Raw genomic sequence first — 24,614 nt, forward strand, 5'->3', positions numbered from 1 at the left:
TCAATTCTTAAGTATTTATTTTTAATCTTATATTCTAATAAATTTCACTTAAGTTGTATATGTTTTTTTGAGTACTACGTCTGCATTTCATAGTTTTCACTAGGTGGTCTTTTCAAAATTGTCTGTGACTCTATAGTTTTTCTCTTTTACTCAAGTACTATTTAAAGTGAAGTTTAAAATTTCCAAGTGAATAGATATTATTGGGGGATGGAGAATGATGGGAGTATTTAGCCTTTGTTGTTGATTTCTACTTTTGTTGTTCAGATAATACTGGCTTGATTTTTTCTTTTTTTTTTTTTTGTGGCTAAATCCATGGTCAGGTGTTTTTAATGCTGTGCGGTTACATAATCTCAGTTATTTTAAAATGGTTGCAAGTATTTTGTGTATTCTTTGTTATTATGGCCACATAGTTCTAAATATATATGTTAAATCAAGGTTAATTGTATTGTTAAAATTCTTAATACTGTTTTGTTTTGTTTTTGGTCTATTTGAGCAATTAAATTATGAGAGAAATATATTAAAATTTCCTGCTATGTCTTTCAGCTTTCTCATTTCTTCTTGTGTTTGTACCACTTTTTGCTTATTTAACAACTTCAGTTGTTTCAAAAGTTTTATGTACTTTTATATTGCTGTTTTACTGGATTGATAGTTTATCTGTGTGTAGAATTCTAAGTTAAAAGTTTTCTCTTAAACTTGACCAAAATAATTTTATTTTCTTCTGTCACTCCATATTGTAGATGAGGTTCCAGTCCTGAACTGATTTTTTCCTTGTACAGGAAATTTTCTTTTTGTTTGAAAGTGTATAGGACTTTTTCTTCAACCTTGAAATTTAGAAATTTCCTCAGCCCCAACACTCACTATGAATTCTGAAGAAGTTCTCCTGCTTTGGAAAAATATACACAGTACTTTATATAGGGGAAGTGGAGTGCTGCTTCTCTGAAGCAGATGATTGTCATAATTGTTTCCCCTTTAATTAATTACTCTGCCATTACTTTGCATTGTTTTCTTTTTTCTTTTTTTTTTTAAGATTTTATTTATTTATTTATTTATTTGACAGAGAGAGAGAGCACAAGCAGGGGGAGTGGCAGGCAGAGGGAGAGGGAGAAGCAGGCTTCCTGCTGAGCAGAGAACCCGATGTGGGGCTCAATCCCAGGACCCTGGGATCATGACCTGAGCCGAAGGCAGACGCTTAATGACTGAGCCACCCAGGCACCCCCTTTGCATTGTTTTCTTAATTTCTTTTTCTGATAATTCATTGCTAATGTATAGAAGTACAACTGATTTTTGTATATTGATTTTGTGTCCTGCATATTTACTGAATTTATTTTACTGAGTTCTAAGAGGTTTGTTTTTGTTTTTGTTTATGGCATCTTTAGGGTTTTCTACATGTAATGTCATATCATCTGCAAACAGACAGTTTTACTTCTTCCTTTCCAATTTGAGTGTCTTTTATTTCTTTATTTACCTAATTGCTCTGATTAGGACTTCTAGTCCTATGTTCAATAAACTGGGTAAGAATAGACATCTTTGTCTTGTTACTGATCTTAGAGGAAAAGTATTCAGCTTTTGACTGTTGACTGTGATATTAACTATGGGCTTGTCATATATGGTCTTTATTATGTTGAAGTATGTATTCTCTATGTCCAGTTTGTTGAGAGTTTTTATCATAAAAGGGTGTTGAATTTTGTCAAATGCTTTTTTTTTGCATCTATTGAAATATGATTTTTATCCTTCATTTTGTTCATGCGATGTATCACATTTATTGATTTGCATATGTTGAACTATCAATGCATCTAAGAAATAAATCCCACTTTGATCATGGTGTATGGTCCTTTTAATGTACTGTTGAATCTGTTTGTTTAATATTTTGTTGAAGATTTTTGTGTTTATATTCATCAGGGATATTGGCCTGTAATTTTCTTTTCTTGTGATACCCTTGTCTTTGATATCAGGATAACATTGGCCTTGAAAAATGAGTTTGGGATGTTGAGAAGGATTGACATTTCTTCAAATGTTTGGCAGAATTCACTAGTGGTGCTGTCTGGTCCCGGACTTTTCTGTGCTGGTAGGTTTTTGGTTACTGATTCAATCTCTTTACTAGTAATTTATTCAGATCTTTCTTCATGATTCAGGCTTGTTGGGTTATATTTTTCTGGGAATGTATCCATTTCTTCTAGGTTATCTAATTTCTTGGTATATAATTGTATAATTTCATATGATCCTTTGTATTTCTTGTTATCAGTTGTAATGTCTCCTCTTTCATTTCTAATTTTATTTGAGTGTTTTCTCTTTTTTCTTATTCTAGCTGAAGGTTTGCCAACTGTGTTTATCTATTCAAAGAATCAGCTCTTAATTTCAGTGATCTTTTTAGTGTTTTTCTAGTCTCTATTTCATTCATTTCCACTATGATCTTTGTGATTGCCTCTACTAACTTTGGGCTTAATTTGTTCTTTTTTTTTTGAGGTTTATTTATTTTAGAGAGAGAAAGCATGCATGAGCAGGGGTGGGGAGGGGCAGAGGGAGAAGGAGAGAGAGTTCCAAGCTGACTCCACACTAGATGTGGAGCCCAAATGGGGGCTTGATCTCACAACCCTAAGATCACGACCTGAGCCAAAACCAAGAGTTGGATGCTCAATCGACTGCGCCACCCAGGTGTTCCTTGTTCTTCTTTTTATAGTTTCTTGAGGTATAAAGTTAGGTTGTTCATTTGTGATTTTTTTTTTTCTTAATGTAGGTCTTTATCACTAAAAATTTCTTTTTTAGAACTCCTTTTGCTGCATCCTATAAGTTTTGGTATGTTGTGTTTCAATTTTTGTCTCAAGATATTATTTGATTTCCCTTTTGATTCCTTCTCTGATACCTTTGGTTGTCAGGAGCATATTGTTTAATATCCACATATATATGGATTTTTCAGTTTTCCTCTTGTCATTGGTTTCTAGTTTCATTGTACACAAACTTGTATTGTGGCCTAACATATTATCTGTCCTGGAGAAAGTTCCACATGTGCTTGAGAAGAATATGTATTCTGCTGTTAGATGAAATGTTGTATATATGTCTGTTAGGTCCATCTGATCTAACGTGTAGTTTGTCTGATGTTTCTTGACTGATTTTCTGTCTGGATGATCTATCCGTTGTTGAAAGTAGGGTGTTGAAGTCCCCTATTATTATTATATTGCTGTCATTTTCTCTCTTCATACCTGTTAATATTTGCTTTATATAGTTAGGTGTTCTGATGTTGGGTGTAATATTTACAGTTGTTATATTCTGTTAATGAATTGACCCCTTTTATTATGATCTGATGACCGTCTTTGTCTCTTGTTATAGTGTTTGGCTTAAAGTCTTTTTCTAGGAAAATTTGCTTTTTTGTTTTTTGGGGAAGTTTTCGCTTACATGGGTATAGGATAGATTCCTCAGTTCTTCAAGTATGTCAGTTTTCATCTACTCTTACACAGTTCTGGTTATTGGGCAGGACCACTTCCAAGAATTTTACACTATTATGGATTTATTTTTATATTTGTTCTTTTGTTTCAGTTGCATCAATACATACATTTGTTTAGTTAATCATTTGAACTGGAATTTCATAAAGCTTTTAATGGGATTACCAGTGACATCCTAAATTAATTCCCCAGAAGGAAATTCAAACAAATACTATATTTTTGTGTGACAGAATTCTTTTTTTTCTTTAATATTTTATTTATTTATTTGACAGAGAGAGAGAATACAAGCAGGCAGAGCAACAGGCAGCAGGGAGGGGGAGAAACAGCTTCCCCACAGAGCAGGGAGCCCGATGTCGGGTTCGATCCCAGGACCCTGGGATCATGACCTGAGCTGAAGGCAGGCGCTTAACTGACTGAGCCACCCAAGTGCCCCTGTGTGATGAAATTCTTAAAAGATAAATTTGTATTGGTCCAGTTATAATTTTGTGTATTTTGGGGCGCCTGGGTGGCTCAGTCGTTAAGCGTCTGCCTTCGGCTCAGGTCATGATCCCAGGGTCCTGGGATCGAGCCCCGCATCGGGCTCCCTGCTTGGCGGGAAGCCTGCTTCTCCCTCACCCGCTCCCCCTGCTTGTGTTCCCTCTCTCGCTGTGTCTCTGTCAAATAAATAAATAAAATCTTAAAAAAAAATAAAATTTTGTGCATTTTTTAAAAGATAGTCTGTGAAATAGCTAGAAAAGAAATAAATTCCTTTATATTTATTATGCTAATGCCAGAATTGCAATGGAATCCTGAAAAATTAATGTTGGAACTCCTTGAAAAACAAATACTTTTAATGAATCAAATGTTACAAATTAAGGAGTGGTGGATTTGGGTTATGTGTGTGTGAAATGATACATCTCATATATATTTTGAAACTTTTCAAGTGTGAATAAATCATCTAAGAATGCATGAAATAGATGTTTCCTGCCAAGAATAAATTCCTAAAGGAAAATACACAAAGTATGCATTTCACATATTAATTCTTGGAATGAGTCTTTAGATTTAAGCCATGAGGACTGGAATTCAGTCTTTAAGAAAATCAAAGTAAATTAATTTTAAAATATTGCTATCATATGATAAAGCTTTATTTTATTTATTTATTTTTTTAAAGATTTTATTTATTTATTTGACAGAGAGAGACACAGAGAGAGAGGGAACACAAGCAGGGGGAGTGGGAGAGGGAGAAGCAGGTTCCCCGTGAGCAGGGAGCCGGATGCGGGGCTCGATCCCAGGACTCTGGGATCATGACCTGAGCTGAAGGCAGTCGCTTAACGACTGAGCCACCCAGGCGCCCCATGATAAAGCTTTAAAGAGTCTGTGAAAATTCATAATCAGTATTAATGCAGAGGAGAATTTTTCTAGTAATCACATTATCAGAAGCAGTTTCAGTGGTGATTGAACAAAAATATGTTTCCAGCATTTTATTTACTATACACTATTTCTTTAGTTTCTGATGTATACCAAGAGGATTATCTTCCAAATGATGCTACTGTGAAAATCCTCATGCATATATCTTGCAACTTTTTGCCATCATAACTATGGGATAAATTCTTGGTACTGGAATCACACAGTCTGTGGTACTGAAATTATGGGTATATTACATTTTGACAGCTAGAGTCAAATTGCCTTTTAAGAGCTTGTGCCAATTTGTATCCTCACCAATAGTGTAAAATTGTGTCTGTTTCCCACCTTTTCATTTATCCTAGGTGTTAACAAACAAATTATGTCAGAGATGTAGAAAAATTACACCTTGCTCTGATTTCTATTGCTTTAATTATGAGTGAGGTCAAGTATCTTTTCAGAATCTTAAAAGACTTTTAATAGCTTTTTAAAGCATCAAGTTCTAGTTTTAATCCTATTTCTTAATAGTCCTTAATCAGATGTTCTACATACTAATCTTTTGTCCATTATGTAATCTGTAAATATTTCTTTCCTACTTTTTCCGAGTCAGCTTTTGACTTATTTATTGTATTTTTTAAAAATTTGGGTAGTTAAAAATATCTATCTTTATAGCTTCTAGGTTTTATGCCTGCCTAGAAAAATCTTCTGTACCTAAGATTGTAAATTCACCCATGATTCTTTTATAATGTGTATGACTTTATTTATACCTTTACATCTCGTGTCAGCCTGAATTTATTTTGCTATAAGGAATGATCTGTTGGGGCACCTGGGTGGCTCAGTCGTTAAGTGTCTGCCTTCGGCTCAGGTCATGATCCCAGGGTCCTGGGATGGAGCCCCGCATCAGGCTCCCTGCTCCACGGGAAGCCTGCTTTTCCCTCTCCCACTCCCCCTGCTTGTGTTCCCTCTCTCGCTGTGTATCTCTCTGTCAAATAAATAAATAAGATCTTTAAAAAAAAAAAAAAAGGAATGATCTATTAATCCAGCTTTATTTTTTTCAATTGATTAGCCAATTATTTTAATTGTCATTTATTAAATAAGCCCTCTTTTTCACAATATTTGAAGGGTCACTTTTGAGTAAAATGAAACTCATTTATAAATGTGTGGGTATATTTCTAGATATATTGTTCTGTCCTATTGATTTATTTGTTCATTTATCTTTCAGTGCTAAACAGTTTTAATTTTTTTGGCTTTATAATATGTTTTAATGTTTGGTAGGATTAGTTTGTCTTCAAATTCTCAATTTTCTCCCAAAAACCTATTGACATTTTAGTTGGTATTACATTGAATTTATTGATTTAGGTAGGGAGAATGAACATCTTTACACTGTAAATACTACATATCCAAGAGTAGTTGTATCATTTGCTTAAATCTTATTTCTTGCCCTTCAGAATTTCTAGCTTTCTTCATATGACCTAGTTTCTTGTTCATTAAGTTTAACTAGGTATTCTTTCTTTTTGGTTGCTATTACAAATGGAATTTTTAAAATTTTATGTTCTAACTGGTCATGTTTTTACATATATTAAGCCACATGCCTTTTCAGGCCTTTTTTGAAGTATTAATGACATATTATATTAGTTTCAGGTGTGCAAAATAATGATTTGTTATTTGTATACATTGCAAAATAATCACCACAGTAAATAAGTCTAGTTAACATCTATCATCATACATAGTTAGAAAAAAATTTTTTTTTCTGTAAGGACTTTTAAGACCTACTGTATTAGCAACTTTAAAATATTCAATACAGTATTAACTATAGTCACCATTACATTTTAATGAATTATTTATTTTATAGCTGGATGCATGTCACATACCACACTAATGCCCTAGCAACCATTAATTTGTTCTCTGTAGATATGAGCTTGATTTTTTTGGTTTGTTTTATTTTGTAGATTCCACATATAAGTGAAATCAAATGATATTTCTCTTTCTTGGTCTGACTTGTTTCACTTAGCATAATGCCCTCAAGGTCCATCCATGTTATCACAAATGGCAGGATTTCATTCTTTTTTATGGCTGAATAGTATTCCGTGTGTGTATATATGTGTGATATATATATATATATATATATATATATATATCTATCTATCTCACATCTTCTTTATCATCCATCAGTGGACACTTAAGTTGTTCCCATATCTTGGCTGTTGTAAATAATGTTGCAGTGAATATGGGGGTACATAAATCTTTTCAAATTAGTGTTTTTGTTTTCTTCAAATACCCAGAAGTGAAAGTCCTGGATCATATGGTAGTTCTGTTTTTAATTTTTTGCTTTTCATAGTGGCTGCACTAATTTAAATTCCTACCAATAGTGCATAAGGGTTTCCTTTTCTTAAAATTGTGGCTAACACTTGTTATCTCTTGTCATTTTGAAAATAGGCAGTCTAACGGATGTGAGGTGATATCTCATTGTGGTTTTGATTTGCATTTCCCTGATGATTAGTGATATTTTTCATGTGCGTATTGGCCATCTCCTTTTCTTCTTTGGAAAAACGTCTATCCAGATTCTCTGTCCATTTTTAAATTGGATTTTTTTTTTTTTTGGCTATTGAATTGTATGTGTTCTTTAGTATTTTGGATATTAAATACTTATCAGAAGCTTTTTAGTTTGATGTAGTCCCTTCTGCACAGCAAAGGATATCGTCAACAAAATGAAAAGACAACCAACTAAACAGGAGAAAATATTTGCAAATCATATATCTGATAACAGGTTAATATCCAAAATAAACAAATTTTTGTTTTCATTGCCTTTGCTCTTGGAGTTACAGTAAAAAACCCATCACCATTCCTCTGGCTATTCGGGGTCTTTCCTGGTTCCATACAAATTTTAGGATTATTTGTTCCATTTCTTTGAAAAAAGTTGATGGTATTTTGATAGGGATTGCATTAAATGTGTAGATTGCTCTAGGTAGCGTTGACATCTTCACAATATTTGTTCTTCCAATCCATGAGCATGGAACGTTTTTCCAATTCTTTGTGTCTTCCTCAATTTCTTTCATGAGTATTTTATAGTTTTCTGAGTACATATTCTTTACCTCTTTGGTTAGATTTATTCCTAGGTATCTTATGGTTTTGAGTGCAATTGTAAATGGGATCGACTCCTTAATTTCTCTTTCTTCTGTCTTGTTGTTGGTGTATAGGAATGCCACTGATTTCTGTGGATTGATTTTATATCCTGCCACTTTACTGAATTCCTGTATGAGTTCTAGCAGTTTTGGGGTGGAGTCTTTTGGGTTTTCCACATAAAGTATCATATCATCTGCAAAGAGTGAGAGTTTGACTTCTTCTTTGCTGATTCGGATGCCTTTTATTTCTTTTTGTTGTCTGGTTGCTGTGGCTAAGACTTCTAGTACTATGTTGAATAGCAGTAGTGATAGTGGATATCCCTGCCGTGTTCCTGACCTTAGGGGGAAAGCTCTCAGTATTTCCCCATTGAGAGTGATATTCGCTGTGGGTTTTTCATAGATGGCTTTTATGATATTGAGGTATGTACCCTCTATCCCTATACTCTGAAGAGTTTTGATCAAGAAAGGATGCTGTACTTTGTCGAATGCTTTTTCTGCATCTATTGAGAGGACCATATGGTTCTTGTTCTTTCTTTTATTAATGTATTGTATCACATTGATTGATTTGCGGATGTTGAACCAACCTTGCAGCCCAGGAATAAATCCCACTTGGTCGTAGTGAATAATCCTTTTAATGTACTGTTGGATTCTGTTGGCTAGTATTTTGGTGAGAATTTCTGCATCCATGTTCATCAAGGTATTGGTCTGAAAAGCAAAGCTGGTGGCATCACAATTCTGGACTTCAAGCTCTATTACAAAGTTGTCATCATCAAGACAGTATGGTACTGGTACAAAAACAGACACATAGATCAATGGAACAGAATAGAGAGCCCAGAAATGGACCCTCAACTCTATGGTCAGCTAATCTTCGACAAAGCAGGAAAGAATGTCCAACGGAAAAAAGACAGTCTCTTCAACAAATGGTGTTGGGAAAATTGGACAGCCACATGCAGAAGAATGAAACTGGACCATTTCCTTACACCACACACAAAAATAGAGTCCAAATGGTTGAAAGACCTAAATGTGAGACAGGAGTCCATCAAAATCCTAAAGGAGAACACAGGCAGCAACCTCTTCAACCTCAGCCGCAGCAACTTCTTCTTAGAAACATCGCCAAAGGCAAGGGAAGCAAGGGCAAAAATGAACTCTTGGGACTTCATCAAGATAAAAAGCTTTTGCACAGCAAAAGAAACAGTCAACAAAACCAAAAGACAACCGACAGAATGGGAGAAGATATTTGCAAATGACATACCAGATAAAGGGCTAGTATCCAAATTCTATAAAGAACTTATCAAACTCAACACCTAAAGAACAAATGATCCATTCAAGAAATGGGCAGAAGACATGAACAGACATTTTTCCAAAGAAGACATCCAAATGGCCAACAGACACATGAAAAAGTGCTCAACGTCGCTCGGCATCAGGGAAATCCAAATCAAAACCTCAATGAGATACCACCTCACACCAGTCAGAATTGCTAAAATTAACAAGTCAGGAAACGGCAGGTAATGGCGGGGATGTGGAGAAAGGGGAACCCTCCTGCACTGTTGGTGGGAATGCAAACTGGTGCAGCCACTCTGGAAACAGTATGGAGGTTCCTCAAAAAGTTGAAAATAGAGCTACCCTATGACCCAGCAACTGCACTACTGGGTATTTACCCCAAAGATACAAATGTAGTGATCCGAAGAGGTACGTGCACCCCGATGTTTATAGCAGCCATGTCCACAATAGCCAAACTATGGAAAGAGCCAAGATGTCCATCGACAGATGAATGGATAAAGAAGAGGTGGTATATATATATATACAATGGAATATTATGCAGCCATCAAAAGGAATGAAATCTTGCCATTTGCAACGATGTGGATGGAACTGGAGGGTATTATGCTGAGCGAAATAAATCAATCAGAGAGAGAGACATGTATCATATGATCTCACTGATATGAGGAATTCTTAATCTCAGGAAACAAACTGAGTGTTGCTGGAGTGGTGGAGGGTGGGAGGCATGGGGTGGCTGGGTGATAGACATTGGGGAGGGTATGTGCTATGGTGAGCACTGTGAATTGTGTAAGACTGTTGAATCACAGACCTGTGCCTCTGAAACAAATAATACGTTATATGTTAAAAAAAAAGAAGATAGTAGGAAGGGAAAATGCAGAGGGGGAAATTGGAGGGGGGGATGAACCATGAGAGACTGTGGACTCTGAGAAACAAACTGAGGGTTCTAGAGGGGAGGGGGTTGGGGGGATGGGTTAGCCTGGTGATGGGTATTAAAGAGGGCACGTTCTGCATGGAGCACTGGGTGTTACACGCAAACAATGAATCATGGAACGCTACATCAAAAACTAATGATGTAATGTATGGTGATTAACATAGCATAATAAAAAGAAAAAAACCATCACCAAGACCATAATCAAGGAGCTTACTGTCTACGTATTCTTCTAGGAGCTTTATGGTTTCAGGTCTTACATTCAAGTCTTTAATCCATTTTGAGTTTTGTATGTGTTACAGGATGGTAGTTTCATTCTTTTGCTGTGGCTATATAGTTTCCCCAACACCGTTCATTGACATGACTGTCCTTTCTTATTGGATATTTTTGCCTCCTATGTCATAAATTAATTGGCCATATAAGTTTGGGTTATTTGTATTTTGTTCCAGTGATCTATGTGTCTCTTGTTATGCAGTAGCATACTGTTTGATTACTATAGCTTTGTAAAACAGTTTGAAATCAGGGAGTATAATGCAGCTTTGTTGTTCTTTCTCAAGATCGCTTGGACTATTTGTGGTCTTTTATGGTTCTATACAAATTTTGGGATTGTTATATTTCTGTGAAAAATGTCATTGGAATTTTATAGGTACTGAATTGAATTTGTAGATTGCTTTGGGTAGTGTGTACACTTTAAAATATTTGTTCTTCCAATCCAGAGCATGGAATATTTTTCCATTTTTTTGTGTCTTCTGTAGTTTCTTTTTTTAAAGATTTATTTATTTAATCTGCTGAGCATGGAGTCTGATGCCAGGCTCAGTCCCAGGACGCCGAGATCATGACATGAGCCAAAATCAAGTTGGCCACTCAACTGACTGAGCTACCCAGTCGCCCTTTCTGTGGTTTATCAATGGCTTGTAGTTTTCAGTGTCCAGGTCTTTTACCTCCTTGGTTAAATTTATCTCTAGGTATTTTACTCGTTTTGATGTAATTATAAGTGAGATTATTTTTTTCATTGCTGTTTCTGATAGTTTGTTGTTAGTGTATAGAAAAGCAACAGATTTTTGTATATTGATTTTGTTTCCTGCAACTGTACTGAATGTGTTTATTCTAATAGTGTTTGGTTTGGTTTGGTTTGGTTTGGTTTGGTTTTTGTTTTTTTTGCGGTTTTTTTGGTGGCGTCTTTAGCGTTCTCTATATGCAATATCATGTCATAGGCAAACATTGACAGTTTTCTTCTTACTTTCCAATTTGGATTTCCTTCCTTCCTTCCCCCCTTTCCTTCCTTCTTTCCTGCCTGTCTGCCTGCCTGCCTGCCTGCCTTCCTTCTTTCTTTCTTTCCTGATTGGTCTGCCTAGGACTTCCAATACTATGTTGAATAAAAGTGGTGAGAGTGAGCATCCTTGTCTTGTTCCTGATCTTAGAGGAAAAGTTTTCATCTTTTACCATTGAGTGTAATATTAGTTATGGCTTGTTATATGGCCTTTATTATGTTGAAGTACTTTTCCTCTATACTTACTTTGTTGAGAGTTTTTATCTATTATATAAATGGATGTTGAATTTTGTCATCTATTGAGATGATCATGTGATCTTTATTCTTCATTTTGTTAATATGGTGTATCATGTGATTGATTTGCAGATGTTGAACAACATTAACATTCCATCCTTGCATCCTTGGAATAAAACCCACTTGATCATGGTGTATGATCCTTTTGATGTATTTCTGAATTCACTTTGCTGATACTTTGTTGAGGATTTTTGCACCTATGTTCATCAAGGATATTGACTTTTAATTTTCCTTTGTTGTAGTGTCCGTGTCTGGTTTTGGTATCAGGGTAATGATGGACTTGTAAAATGAATTCTCTCCTATTTTTTAGAAAAGTTTGAGGAGGATTTGTATTGACTCTTCTTTGAATGTTTAATAGAATTTGCCACTGAACCACCTGGTACTGGACTTCTGTTTGTGGGATGTTTTTGATTACTGATTGAAAAATCAGTAGTAATTCATCTTACTAGTAATTGGTCTATTTAGATTCTCTTTTTCATTATGATTCAGTCATGGAGGGTTGTAGTTTTTAGAAAATATTCATTTCTTTTAGGTTTTCCAATTTGTTAGCACGTAATTGTTCATAGTACTCCCTTGTGATTCTTTGTATGAATGTGGTATCATTTGGTGACATCTCTTTTATTTCTGATTTTATTTATTTGAGCCCTCCCTCTTTTTTTTGGTGAGTCTAGCTCAAGTTTTATCAGTTTTATATTTTCAAAGAAGCAGCTCCTAGTTTTACTGATTTTTTTTTTGTCTTTTTAGTCTCTATTTTATTTGTTTCCATTCCGATCTTTGTTATTTATTTCTCCTCCTAACTTTGGGCTTTGTTCTTCTTTCTAGTTCTTTGAGCATAGATCCCTGTGAAATTCCCTCTCAGAACTGCTTTTCTGCATCCTATATATTTGGCATGTTTTATTTCCATTTTCTTTGTCTCAAGGTTTTTTTTTTTATTTCCTCTTTGACCCTTTGGTGGTTCAGTAGCATGTTGTTTATTTTTTTAAATTTTTATTTAAATTATTTTTAGTTAACATGCAGTGTAATGCTGATTTCAGGTGTACAGTGTAGTCATTCAACACTTCCATACAGTACCCTGTGCTTATCACAGCAAGTGCACTCCTTAATCACCATTACCTATTTAACCCATCCTCCATCCACCTCCCCTCGGATAACCATTCATTTGTTCTCTAAAGTTAAAAGAATATGTTTCTTGGTTTACCTCCCTCTCTCTTTATTTTCACCTTTGCTTGTTTTGTTTCTTAAATTCCACATATGAGTGAAATCATATGGTATTTGTCTTTCTCTGATTGACTTACTTTGCTTAGCTTAATACTCTCTAGCTCCATCCATGTTGTTGCAAATGGCAAGGTTTCATTCTTTTTTATGGCTGAGCAATACTCCATTGTGTGTGTGTGTGTACGTGTGTGTCTGTATGTGTGTGTGTGTGTGTGTGTGTGTGTGTGTGTGTGTATGTTTCCATAATTTGGCTATTGTAGATAATGCTGCTATAAATATCAGGGTACATCTATCCCACTGAATTAGTATTTTATTTTCTTTGGGTAAATACCTAGTAAAGCAATTGCTGGATCATAAGGTAGTTGCATTTTTAACTTTTTGAGGAACCTCCATACTGTTTTCCAGAGTGGCTTCACCAGTTTGCATTCCCACCAACAGTGCAGGAGGATTTCCCTTTCTCCATATCCCCGTCAACATCTGTTGTTTCTTGTGTTACCGATTTTAGCCATTCTGACAGGTGTGAGGTGATATTGTAGTTTTGATTCATATTTCCCTGATGCTGAGTGATATTGAGCATCTTTTTGTGTGTTTGTTGGCCATCTGTATATCTTTTTTGGAAAAATTTCTATTCATGTGTTCTGCCCACTTTTTAATTGGATTATTTGTTTCTTGGGTGTTGAGTTTTATAAGTTCTTTATATATTTTGGATACTAACCCTTTATCAGATGTCATTTGCAAATATCTTCTCCCATTCCATAGGTTGCCTTTTAGTTTTGTTGATTGTTTCCTTCACTGTGCAGAAGATTTTTATTTTGATGAAGTCCCAATAGTTTATTTTTGCTTTTTGTTTCTCTTGCCTCTGGAGATATATCTAGAAAAAAGTTGCTAAGGCCAATGTCAAAGAGGTTACCGTCTGTGTTCTCCTCTAGGATTATTAGGTTTCAGGTCTCACATTTAGGTCTTTAATCCATTTTGAATTTATTTTTGTGTATGGTCTAAGAAAGTAGTACAGTTTCATCTTTTTGCATGCTGCTGCTCAGTTTTCTGAACACTATTGAAGAAACTTTTTTTTTTCCCATTGGATGTTCTTTCCTGCTTTGTTGAAGATTAGTTGACCATATAGTTGTGGGTTTGTTTCTGGGTTTTCTACTCAGTTTTATTGATCTGTGTGTCTATTTTTGTGCCAGTACCATACTGTTTTGATCACTACAACTTTGTAATATAACTTGAAGTCTGGAATTGTGATGCCTCCAGCTTTGCTCTTCTTTTTTTAAGGTTGCTTTGACTATTCAGGGTCTTTTGTGATTCCATACAGATTTTAGGATTTTGTTGTAGCTCTGTCAAACATTCAGTTGGTGTTTTGATAGGGATTGTGTTAAATGTGTAGATTGCTTTGGGTAGCATAGACATTTTAACAATATTTGTCCTTCTGATCCTTGAGCATGGAATGCTTTTCCATTTCTTTGTGTCATCTTCAGTTTCTGTCATCAATGTTTTATAGTTTTCAGAGTACAGGTCCTTAATCTCTTTGGTTAGGTTTATTCCTAGGTATCCTATTGCTTTTGGTGCAATTGTAAATGGGATTGATTCCTTAATTTCTCTTTCTGCTGCTTCATTATTCGTATATAAAAATGCAACAGATTTCCCTATGTTGATTTTGTAACCTGTGACTTTACTGAATTAGTTTATCAGTTTTAGCAGTTTTTTTGGTGGAATCTTTTAGGTTTTTTATATGTAGTATCATGTCATCTGCAAATAGTGAAAGTTTTACTTTTTCCTTGCCAATTTGGATGCCTTTTAATTTGTTTTGTTGTCTGTTTGCTGTGGCTAAGACTTCCATTACTATGTTAAATAACTGTTGAGAATGGACATCCCTGGCTTTTCCTCATCATAGAGGAAAAGCTCTGTTTTTCCCTTTTGAGGTTGATGTTAGCTGGGGGTTTTTCATATATGGCCTTTGTTATGTTGAGGTATATGTCCTCTAAATCTACCTCGTTGAGGGTTTTTATCATGAGTAGCATTTGATTAACCTCTACATACTTGTGAATTCTCGAGTTTTCTTTTTGTAATTGTTTTCTAGTTTCATACCTTTGTGGTTGAAAGATGCTTGATAAGATTTCAGTCTTTTTAAATTTATTAAGACTTGTTTTGTGTCCTAACATATGGTCTATACCAGAAAATGTTACAGGTGCACTTGAGAAGAATGTATATTCTGCTGCTTTGGGATCAAATATTCTGTATATATCTGTTAAGTCCATCTGGCCTAATGTATCATTTAAGGTGCAACACATATTTGATAAATTGCACTTTCTTAATTTTTTTACTGTTCTTAGTAATTTATTTACTGTTTGGGATGCCTGGTTGGCTTAGTTGGTTAGGTGTTTGACTCATGATTTTGGCTCAGGTCATGAACTCATGGGTCATGAGATCGAGCCCCAAGTGGGTAGTCTGCTTGAGAGTCTCTCCTCTGCCTCTCTTCCAATTCATGCACGTGTGCATGCACTCTCTCTCTCTCTCTCTAATAAATCGTTAAAAACATTAATTGATTTACTGTTCATTTTATTGTTTTACATATATTTTCTACAAATACTTTTACTTGTCATTTCCATTTTTATCCCTTATTTACTTTTCTTGTTTAATTGAAAGATGTGATATTTTCTGGTTTGCTGTCCATTAATTTAAGTGATATTGGTCTATAATTTTCTATTTTTGAAGAACGTCTAGTTTTGGTATAATTCTTATGCTGCTTTTCTAAAAAAGGATTTACATAAATCCATGACTAGAATGGATTTTAAACTTAAATTCTCATATATTAAATAGCCAAAAGGAAAGTTATTCCAAAAGGAAAAGTTACCAGTTATACATAATAGTGTTTAAATTAATTAGGTTTGGCATTTTTGAAAGAATTAACATTATAGAGGTAATTACAGGGAATATTTTTTAGACCTTTGAGATATATAGCAAAAATTTCAATTTTATGGTCTGTAACTTCTCTCTATATAAAGGTACATATTATTTTTCACTTTAATATCTCACATCCTCCTGTGTGAGACCTTTGCTTTGGCCCTGTTTGTCTGTTGCTGTTCTCTGAATATGCATTGCTGATCCTAACCTGGCACTGACATGCATGGTTGCATTTATTATTTCATTTATCACTTGAACACCTTTGTTTTCTAAATGCTATACAAAGGTCTGGAGTTACAGTGGTAAATGAGAGCTATATGTCTCACAGTCATGGACTTCCTGAATTATAGTACCAACATGATATATAATAGTGGTTACAAGTTTTGGAATTAGACAGACGTGGGTTCAAATACTATTTTGCCACCTAATGGCAGTATGATCTTGGGTGTGTTATTTAACAACTCTACACCTTAGTTTTTTCATCTCATCTCTAGAAAGGAAATACTAAATATTTCTACTTCATAGCATTTCTATGTAAAGTCCTTGAGTTAATATTTGTCAACTACTTTGCACAGCCCTTGGCACACAGCAAGTGCTCAATAATGGTACGGTAATTATTGTGAATACTATAACTATTTCTACCACAAAAATCATTGCACATGAAAAACATCTTTAGGTATTTTGTCATAGTCCACATCACATCATTTTTCTAAGACCATAGTGCATGAAGAATCAAACTTTAAAGGCGTGGCTTTCAATAATTGAGATAGATTTGTTGAAAGAGATAAAAGTAATTCAGTATTCTCTAGTTGATCGGTTAAATGTGACCTTTGTTGATTTTAGTAATATTTAAGTGAGCAAATTTTAATTCCGTTTATATTTTATCTTTTTATTTATTTATTTTTAAAGATTTTATTTATTTATTTGACAGAGAGAGACACAGCAAGAGAGGGAACGCAAGCAGGGGGAGTAGGAGAGGGAGAAGCAGGCTTCCCGCGGAGCAGGGAGCCTGATGTGGGGCTCGATCCCAGGAGCTGGGATCATGACCCGAGGTGAAGGCAGACGCTTAATGACTGAGCCACCCAGGCGGCCCTGTTTGTATTATATTTTAGATCGAGTTTTATAAAATTGTTTCTTAGCTTCAGAATAACAAATATAGTTGCTTTGTGTGCAGTGATTTAGCAACTGGACACTGCTTTCCATTTTATTGTTTTGACATCTTTTGCTTAAGTAAGGCTTATTAAATGAAATATTATTCACAGCATGGTAGTAAATACTTTACATTCTTCTTATATACTTTCTCTGGACCTTGTAAATGGCATAACTCAGTTCTCTGACCTCTTTTAGTATTAAAATAAGTTATTGAACCATTTTATTTACCTTTTGCAATTTCAAAGACCAATAATAAGAAATGTCTTAATTTTAAAACTTTCTGAATCTTAGGGCTGATTCTAGGAATCTTTAAATTCATTGCCAACTTTGATGAATGATACCTGAAGTGGAAAACCGCTCAAAGTGTGCAATGGAGTTTGGACCCATCATTTTCATCTTGTAATCTACAAAAATGGGGGGAGGGGATGAGACTATACTTGGCCTAAGTACTTGGATCCCAAATTTTGTATTTGAAGGTAGGGGTATAATGGAATTCATAGGATAAACTCCAAATCAAAAGGCAAAAGTATTTAAGATGAATCAAGTATGACAAGAAAGTATTTATGTGTGTTTGATGATGGGGTGGAAAAAGAAACTCTCAATTGAGTAGGTTAATCGTCTGTTCTTTTTTTCTTCTTTCTCTTTCCAAAAGAGTCAGATTTGACTTCTTACAGCTGACAAATGGCCTACCTGAAATATTTCACAGAAGAGAGAGTAGGATTTAGACTAGTATTATGTTATTTAACTTTTTGCTAAACTGAAAATTTTCAGTATGTTTAATTGGTTGATCTTTATGAAGTAGGACAAATACAAAACTTTAGGGAAGAAACTTGTAACATTACTAAATATAATAGCTTAGGGGCGCCTGGGTGGCTCAGTTGTTAAGTGTCTGCCTTCGGCTCAGGTCACGATCCCAGGGTCCTGGGATCGAGTCCCACATCGGGCTCCCTGCTCAGCGGGAAACCTGCTTCTCCCTCTCCCACTCCCCCTGCTTGTGTTACTGCTCTCGCTCTCTCTCTCTCTGTCAAATAAATAAATAAAGTCTTAAAAAAATTAAATAAATATAACAGCTTAGAAGTAGTGGTAACAGTGAGAGATAAAAACATTACAAAATTAAAATGGGTGATGACAACAGGATTTGGGGTTAGTTTACAGGGAAGATCAGTGGAACCCCAACATTCATTCAAGACTAAACAGAGATGTATTGTTAATCGTGATAAGGACTGCTTTGGTTGGAGGAGTTAGGACAGAAGTCATTTATATGAATTCAAGAGAGAACAGGAGGAAAGTAAGTAAAAGCAGTAAGTATTGATAACTCCTGAGTATCATTGCTAGAAAGGCAATAAAGTGATGGGGGATAGCTAAAGAGAGATGTAGGGTTAAGGAAGGGATTTGGGGTATTGCTTTGTTTTTTAACCCTGGGAAATATTAGGACTTACTAGCTTGTGGATGGATATGGTCCATTAAAAAGGGAAAGTTATAGTTACATAGGGGAGATTCGGGGCAATTTCTCCAGCATTGACTTTAGTTTGACAAGAAGTGATGGCAGCCACTGTATAAGTTTAGGGTTTGTCTTTAGATAAGAACATGGTTAGTTCATCCATGGTAATGTGTAGGAGAGCAGAATGTATGAAAATAAATATAGGTAGATTATTGATCTAATGAGAAAAGAGGTAGGGGTTTTCTTCTAATTGCTTTGATTTTTTAATGAATTTTCTAGGTCTTCAACTGACAGTATCTGAGAGAAGGACAGAGGAATTGGACTAGGGGAGTACAAAGGAAAAAGAGCTTCAGAAAACCATATATTTCAAGAAAAAAACCTGGCCTGCTTTACATATTTGTATTATCCACTTGGCTCTTGAAGTTATTATTCGGGTCCTGATTAAACTCTTTCCTCTGCTTTGGAGAATTGTTTCTCTCTTACTTCTTGGCTCCTTTTTTCGGGGGGGGGGGGCGATAAAAACAGTTCTTTCTTTGGACAAAGTTAGTTATCTGTTTTATCCTAATAAAAAGATAAACAACAAAATATTTTTTGACAGTCTTTTATATCCAGATATATCCAGTCACTAAGTTGTATTTATTCTTATTAATGGCAGTGTCAAAAATTAAAGAAAAGGACTATTGATATTCCAGATTTCACTTTTTCATTTTTTAAAAAATTTATCATAATTTTGTTTTTCTTCTTCTTTTAGATGTTCTTAATAGTTGCTCCTCTTTCTGTCCTCTACAACTGGAGGGATGAATTGGACACCTGGGGATATTTCAGAGTCACTATTTTACATGGTAACAAAAAAGACAACGAACTGATTCGTGTAAAGCAGAGGAAATGTGAAATTGCTCTAACAACTTATGAAACACTACGTTTATGTCTGGAGGAACTTAACAGGTAATGGGAATAATGGGAATGATTGCATTAATATTCTGTTTACACCCACTGTATTTATCCCTTTATATTGTGATTTTTTAAAAAGTTCTAAATATTCCTTAGCATAATTTCATTTCAGAATTATTAAAATAGACAGTTTATAATAATTTATTTTCTAAAAAGGAAAAACCTGTGGGGTGCCTGGGTGATTCAGTCAATTAAGCATCCCACTCTTGATTTTGGCTCAGGTCATGATCTCAGGGTCGTGGGATTGAGCCCCATGTCATGCTCTGTGTGGGCGTGGAGCCTGCTTAAGATTCTTTCTCGCCGTCTCAAAACAAAACAAAAGAAAACAAAACCTGCATCAGATTTTATACAGTCCATTCTTTTTCCTTTATTCCGTCTCCAAACAATGTGTGTTAAAGAAGGGTAATACTATCCTAAATTTTAGACATATGGCACCTCTAGACTAAGAGGAATTTTCATGAATGATTTTAATTGTGGGAATCTGTTGAGAATGTTGAGTGGCAAAAAGTACATGTACATATACATATTGAGAATCAGTGTTCCAGGATTATAAGTACCCAAAAGAAATGAACTGGCTTATGCCTGACTGCATCTTACGATTTTAATGGGGCATCTAGAGACATAACTATAAAGCCATGTGAGTGTTATGATATGTGACAGGGGATGTTGTGGGAGCACATAAGAGACCTAATTCTGCTGCAAAGTGAGGAGAGTTGTCAGGGAGCTTCCCAGAGAGAGATGACCTATCAGCTGAGTAAGAACTGAAGGATGAGTAAGAGTTGAATAGTAGAAGAGTAATGCAGGAAGAGGGAGCAAAGAGCATTTGCAGAAGCCTTCAGCCCACAAACATCATGGCCCACTTTTGAATAAATGAAAGCAGTTCTGATGCATTCTATATCTCATGGCTGCAGCATATGTGTAAGAGGGAAGTGGCTGGGAGACAACAACTGTGTGGTAAGCAAGGAACAGATTATAAAAGATACTGAAAGCTGTCTGGAGGATTAGAGGTCTTTATTCTTAAAGTAGTAAAGTGCCCTAGAAATGTTTACAGTGGATTACTAATAAGATAAAAATGGTCAGATTTGCATTTTATAAGTAACCTATTTGCTGTGTGTGCAGACAGAGGAGAACCAAACTAAATGGAGAAAGACCAATTAGAAGGCTTATTATGAGCTAAATTGTGTCCCCTCCAAGTTTGTATGGGCGAGTCCCAAACCCAGGGACCTCAGAATGTAACTGTATTTGGAGAAATAATATTCTTAAAGAAGCAATTAAGTTAAAATGAGGCCATTAAGGTAGTCTTGTCCAATCTGTCTGGGGTCCTTAGAAGAGAAAGAGATACCAGGAACTTGAGTGCACAGAGGAAAGGATACATGGGGACACAGCAAGAAGGCAGCCATCTAGAAGCCAAGGAGAGAGGCCTCAGAAGAAACCAAACCTGCCAACACTTTGGATTTCTAGTCTCTAGAACTGTTGTGTCTGGCACATCATAGTATTTTTGCTCATCATAGTATTTTTGAGATTCATCCATGTTATTGAATGTATCTGTGATCGTTCTTTTTTAATCCTGAGGTGTATTATATTTTATGAATATACCACATTTTGTTTACCCATTAATTTGAGGATAGATATTTATATTTGGGTTTTCCAGTTTTTGGTTATTATAAGTAAAACTCTAAGGAATATTATTGTAGAAGCCTTTTTTGAAGCATACATTTTCATTTATCTTGGGTAGACATATTTGCATTTCCTGGGAGTGGAATTGTTGGGTTATGTAAGTGTAGGTTTAACTTTAGAAGAAACTGCCAAACCATTTTCCTGAGTGGTTGTACCATTCTGTTCCAACTAGCAATCTATGGGACTTAAGTTGCTTTATATATTCACCAACATTTGGCATTATCAGTCTTTTTGTTTTTAGATATTTTAGTGTGTCTGTGGTGGTACTTTGTTGTATAATTTACATTTTTCTGAACTATGTATACATGAAAAAAATGTTTATTCTACAGTTAGATATAGTGTTCTATAAATATCAATAAAGTCAAGTTGGTTAGGAGTTGTTCTTAATGTTCTCTGTCTTTCCTAATTTTCTGTTGTTTTATAATTTCTGAGAGAAAAATGTTGTAATCTTTAATTATACTTGTATATTTTTAAATTCCCTTGAGTTCTGTCAGCTTTCAGTTCATATATTTTGAAGCTCTTATTGGGTACACACACATTTAAGATTAGTGTTTTTTTCTTATGAATTAATCCTTTTATCTTAAAAAATGTTCCTTTTTATATCTTAAAGTTTTATCTGATATCAATATAGACAATACAGTCTTCTTATACTTACTGCATGTTTATCATTTTCTATCTTTCTATTTGAATATATTGGTTCTTTATATTTAAAGTGAACCTTTGTGGTTAATGATAGGTCTTGCTTTTTTATCCATTCTGATAACCTGCCTCTTATTTGGAGTAGTTAGTCCATTTACATTTAATATAATTATTAGTAAGGTGGATTTCCATTTTTGTCAGCTCTAAGATTTGATTTTACCTCACTTAGAAGCTAATAATAGCCTGCTCCTGTTTCATGGATGCTATCAGAAAGATAGGAGTAATCTGAGGTATGGAGAAGTTAAGTAACTCACCAAAGCCTACAACAGCTAAGTCATTGGTAGGCATGAAATTTAAACTTTGACCAACTAACTCCAGAACTTGGGCTTTTATTTAATATATTATATGACCCCAAAAGATGTTCTGCACTTACATAAATATAGTAAGATATTTGTTCATCATAGCATCAATCATATTTTAATTTTTAATTGTCTGCCCCTTTAGACTGTGAGGAGTTTGGTGTAGGATAATTTCTGTATTTCAGTGCTTATTACATCTCTAGCACATAATACTTGCTGAATATATGTTTGTTAAGTAGTTATTTTCTGTGATTGTTACAAATATTAAATAAGAATTCTGAAGTGGAATTTTGTCGGTATGTGTCCCAGATTTCTGTGTAAAATTGAAAAATTAAATGTCACAGTGTTTGTTATATGTAGCTTTCTGTTATTTGTTCAAATGGCTTTATTTTGACAAATGTTCAAAATAATTTAGATTTCATTTGAGTAAATATTAAGTAATTCTGTTTTAGAGTTGCTGCAATCTGGTATTTTATTTTTTTATTGAAGTATAGTTGACATACATGTTATATTAGTTTCAGGTGTACAACATAGTGATTCAACAAGTTTATGCTCAAATATTAAGTAATTTTTGTGAGAATAGCACTCTGTGATAGAACAGAATTAAACACTGATCATAGATAATCCAGAGTAAACACACTATATGAGTGAGCTATATCTCTTTTTGTTATTATTATTATGTTTTGCTTCATTTTTATCAGTTATATATGTACATTATTTAGAGATCCAAACATGAAAAACTGCAATTCACTCCTTCCTGCCACCTCTATTACCTGTTCTTCAGACACAACCATCTTCAATTCTTTTACTTCTCTTCCTACTTTTACCTCCATATCTCTAAAGAAAATTTTTATGCTGCAACTTTTAATTTTTTTCATTTTTTATTTTTTTAGTTTTCAGCACACCCGCTGATTTCTTCTTAGATTTTGTCCTTCTTTTGCTTACTTGAGGGTGACCTGGCTGGACTATTTTATGGAGTAGGAACTACTAGCTAGGAGATCCAGTTGCTTCTTAGACTTGAACATTTGTATAACTCCAACTTCCAGAGGCATCAGGTACCACCAATTCCTAGCTTTTGAAGACCACTACTGGCATAGGCTTCTGCTTTCTCTGCTTTTGTAAGTCATCTTGTTCATTTTCTTCCCAGCCTTTAAAATTTTGTGGTCATTTTTTCCTCTTTCTCTTTGTTCTTTTGTTCTTTTTCAACTTTATATTAAGAAATTATCAAACCTGTAGAAATATTGAAGTAACAGTATATGAACATCTATATACTTACCACCTATACTCACCAGTTCTGTGTGTGTGTGTGTGTGTGTGTTTGTGTGTGTGTGTATTCAAATGTTGGCAAAATATGTTAATATATGTGTGTCTATGTCTATGTACAGTGGTGGTATTAAGTCATTTCAGTAAACGGTAAATAACATGACAATATAATCTCAAAATATTTAGCATAGATTTCCTAAAACTAATTATATTTTTTCTCATACCACATTATCATTGTCACACTTAAGAAAATTAACAGCAATTAAAATTTCCTTATCTTCAAAATATTGTTAATATCCAGTATTTGCAAAGCAGGATCCAATAAATGTTCAAATGATGGATTTGTTGATTAAGTCTGTTTAGTCTCTTCTAATCTGGGACATTCCCCCAACTTACTTTTTTATTGTATGATATTTTGAGGGGATCAGGCCAGTTGTCTTTTAGGATGTCTCAAATATTAGATTTGTCTATTTACTCTCTCAAGGAATTGTGTATTCCTTTACATCTGTATTTCTATAAGCTGATTTTGGTCTAAGGTTAAGATTCAGGTTAAATGTTTAACCTTTTTTGATAAAAATACTTCATAAGTGAGGCTGTGGGCTTCATATTACATTACTTCAGGAGATATTAATGTCAGGTTGTTTCACTATTAATGATGCCAAGGTTGTCCTACAGGCTAAAGAAGTGGTCATCAGAGATTATAAAGTTATGTTTCTCCTTTTACAATTGTGGGGTGGTACTTTGCCACTATTTGAATATTCTGATCCTTCAGTCCTTTTGCTTAGTGGTATTAGCATACAAAAATTATTCTTGGCTCAATCAGATATTTTACTGGGTTTTACAAAATAATGTTTTCCTGAATTTATCATTTCTTCTACACTTATTAACTGGCATTCTCCTTTAATTAGGAATTAATTATAATATCAACTAAAAAAGCAAGGCAAGTGCTTGATTCTTCGGCCAACTTTCAGACTAAGATGTTGGTGTAATGGTCATCTACAATGATAGCAAAGTTTTCCTCCCATCTTCCCCTTTTCTGAGTGTCACTATGGATTAATGGATTAATGAAGTGGATTTGACATACCATTGAATATACCCATTCTAAGTAGAGAATGATTTTTAGTAAATTTATGAAGTTGTGATTATCACCACAATCCAGTTTTATCTCTCCTTCAATTTTCAATGACAGCCTAGCTGGATATAGTATTCTTGGCTGCATATTTTTCTCATTTAGTGCTCTGAATATGTCCTGCCAGTCCTTTCTGGCCTGCCAGGTCTCTGTGGATAAGTCTGTTGCCAATCTA

General features: G+C 34.6%; 1 protein-coding gene across 3 annotated transcripts in view; it reads left to right on the top strand.

Annotated features, from left to right (window-relative positions):
- Window positions 1-24,614, top strand: part of ERCC6L2 (ERCC excision repair 6 like 2) — a 133,345-nt gene that overhangs the window by 24,446 nt on the left and 84,285 nt on the right. For 2 of the 3 annotated variants that reach the window (XM_036084778.2, XM_078062114.1), the window contains one exon: window positions 19,173-19,366. In XM_036084778.2, coding sequence (XP_035940671.2) covers window positions 19,173-19,366 — 194 coding nt within the window. Of the gene's footprint in view, window positions 1-1,816; window positions 2,066-19,172; window positions 19,367-24,614 lie in introns of those variants that run through there. The other variant, XM_078062115.1, reaches the window with a different exon arrangement.

This window comes from Halichoerus grypus, chromosome 14 (genome assembly GCF_964656455.1).
Source record: "Halichoerus grypus chromosome 14, mHalGry1.hap1.1, whole genome shotgun sequence".
In the NCBI taxonomy this organism is placed as follows: Eukaryota; Metazoa; Chordata; class Mammalia; order Carnivora; family Phocidae; genus Halichoerus; species Halichoerus grypus.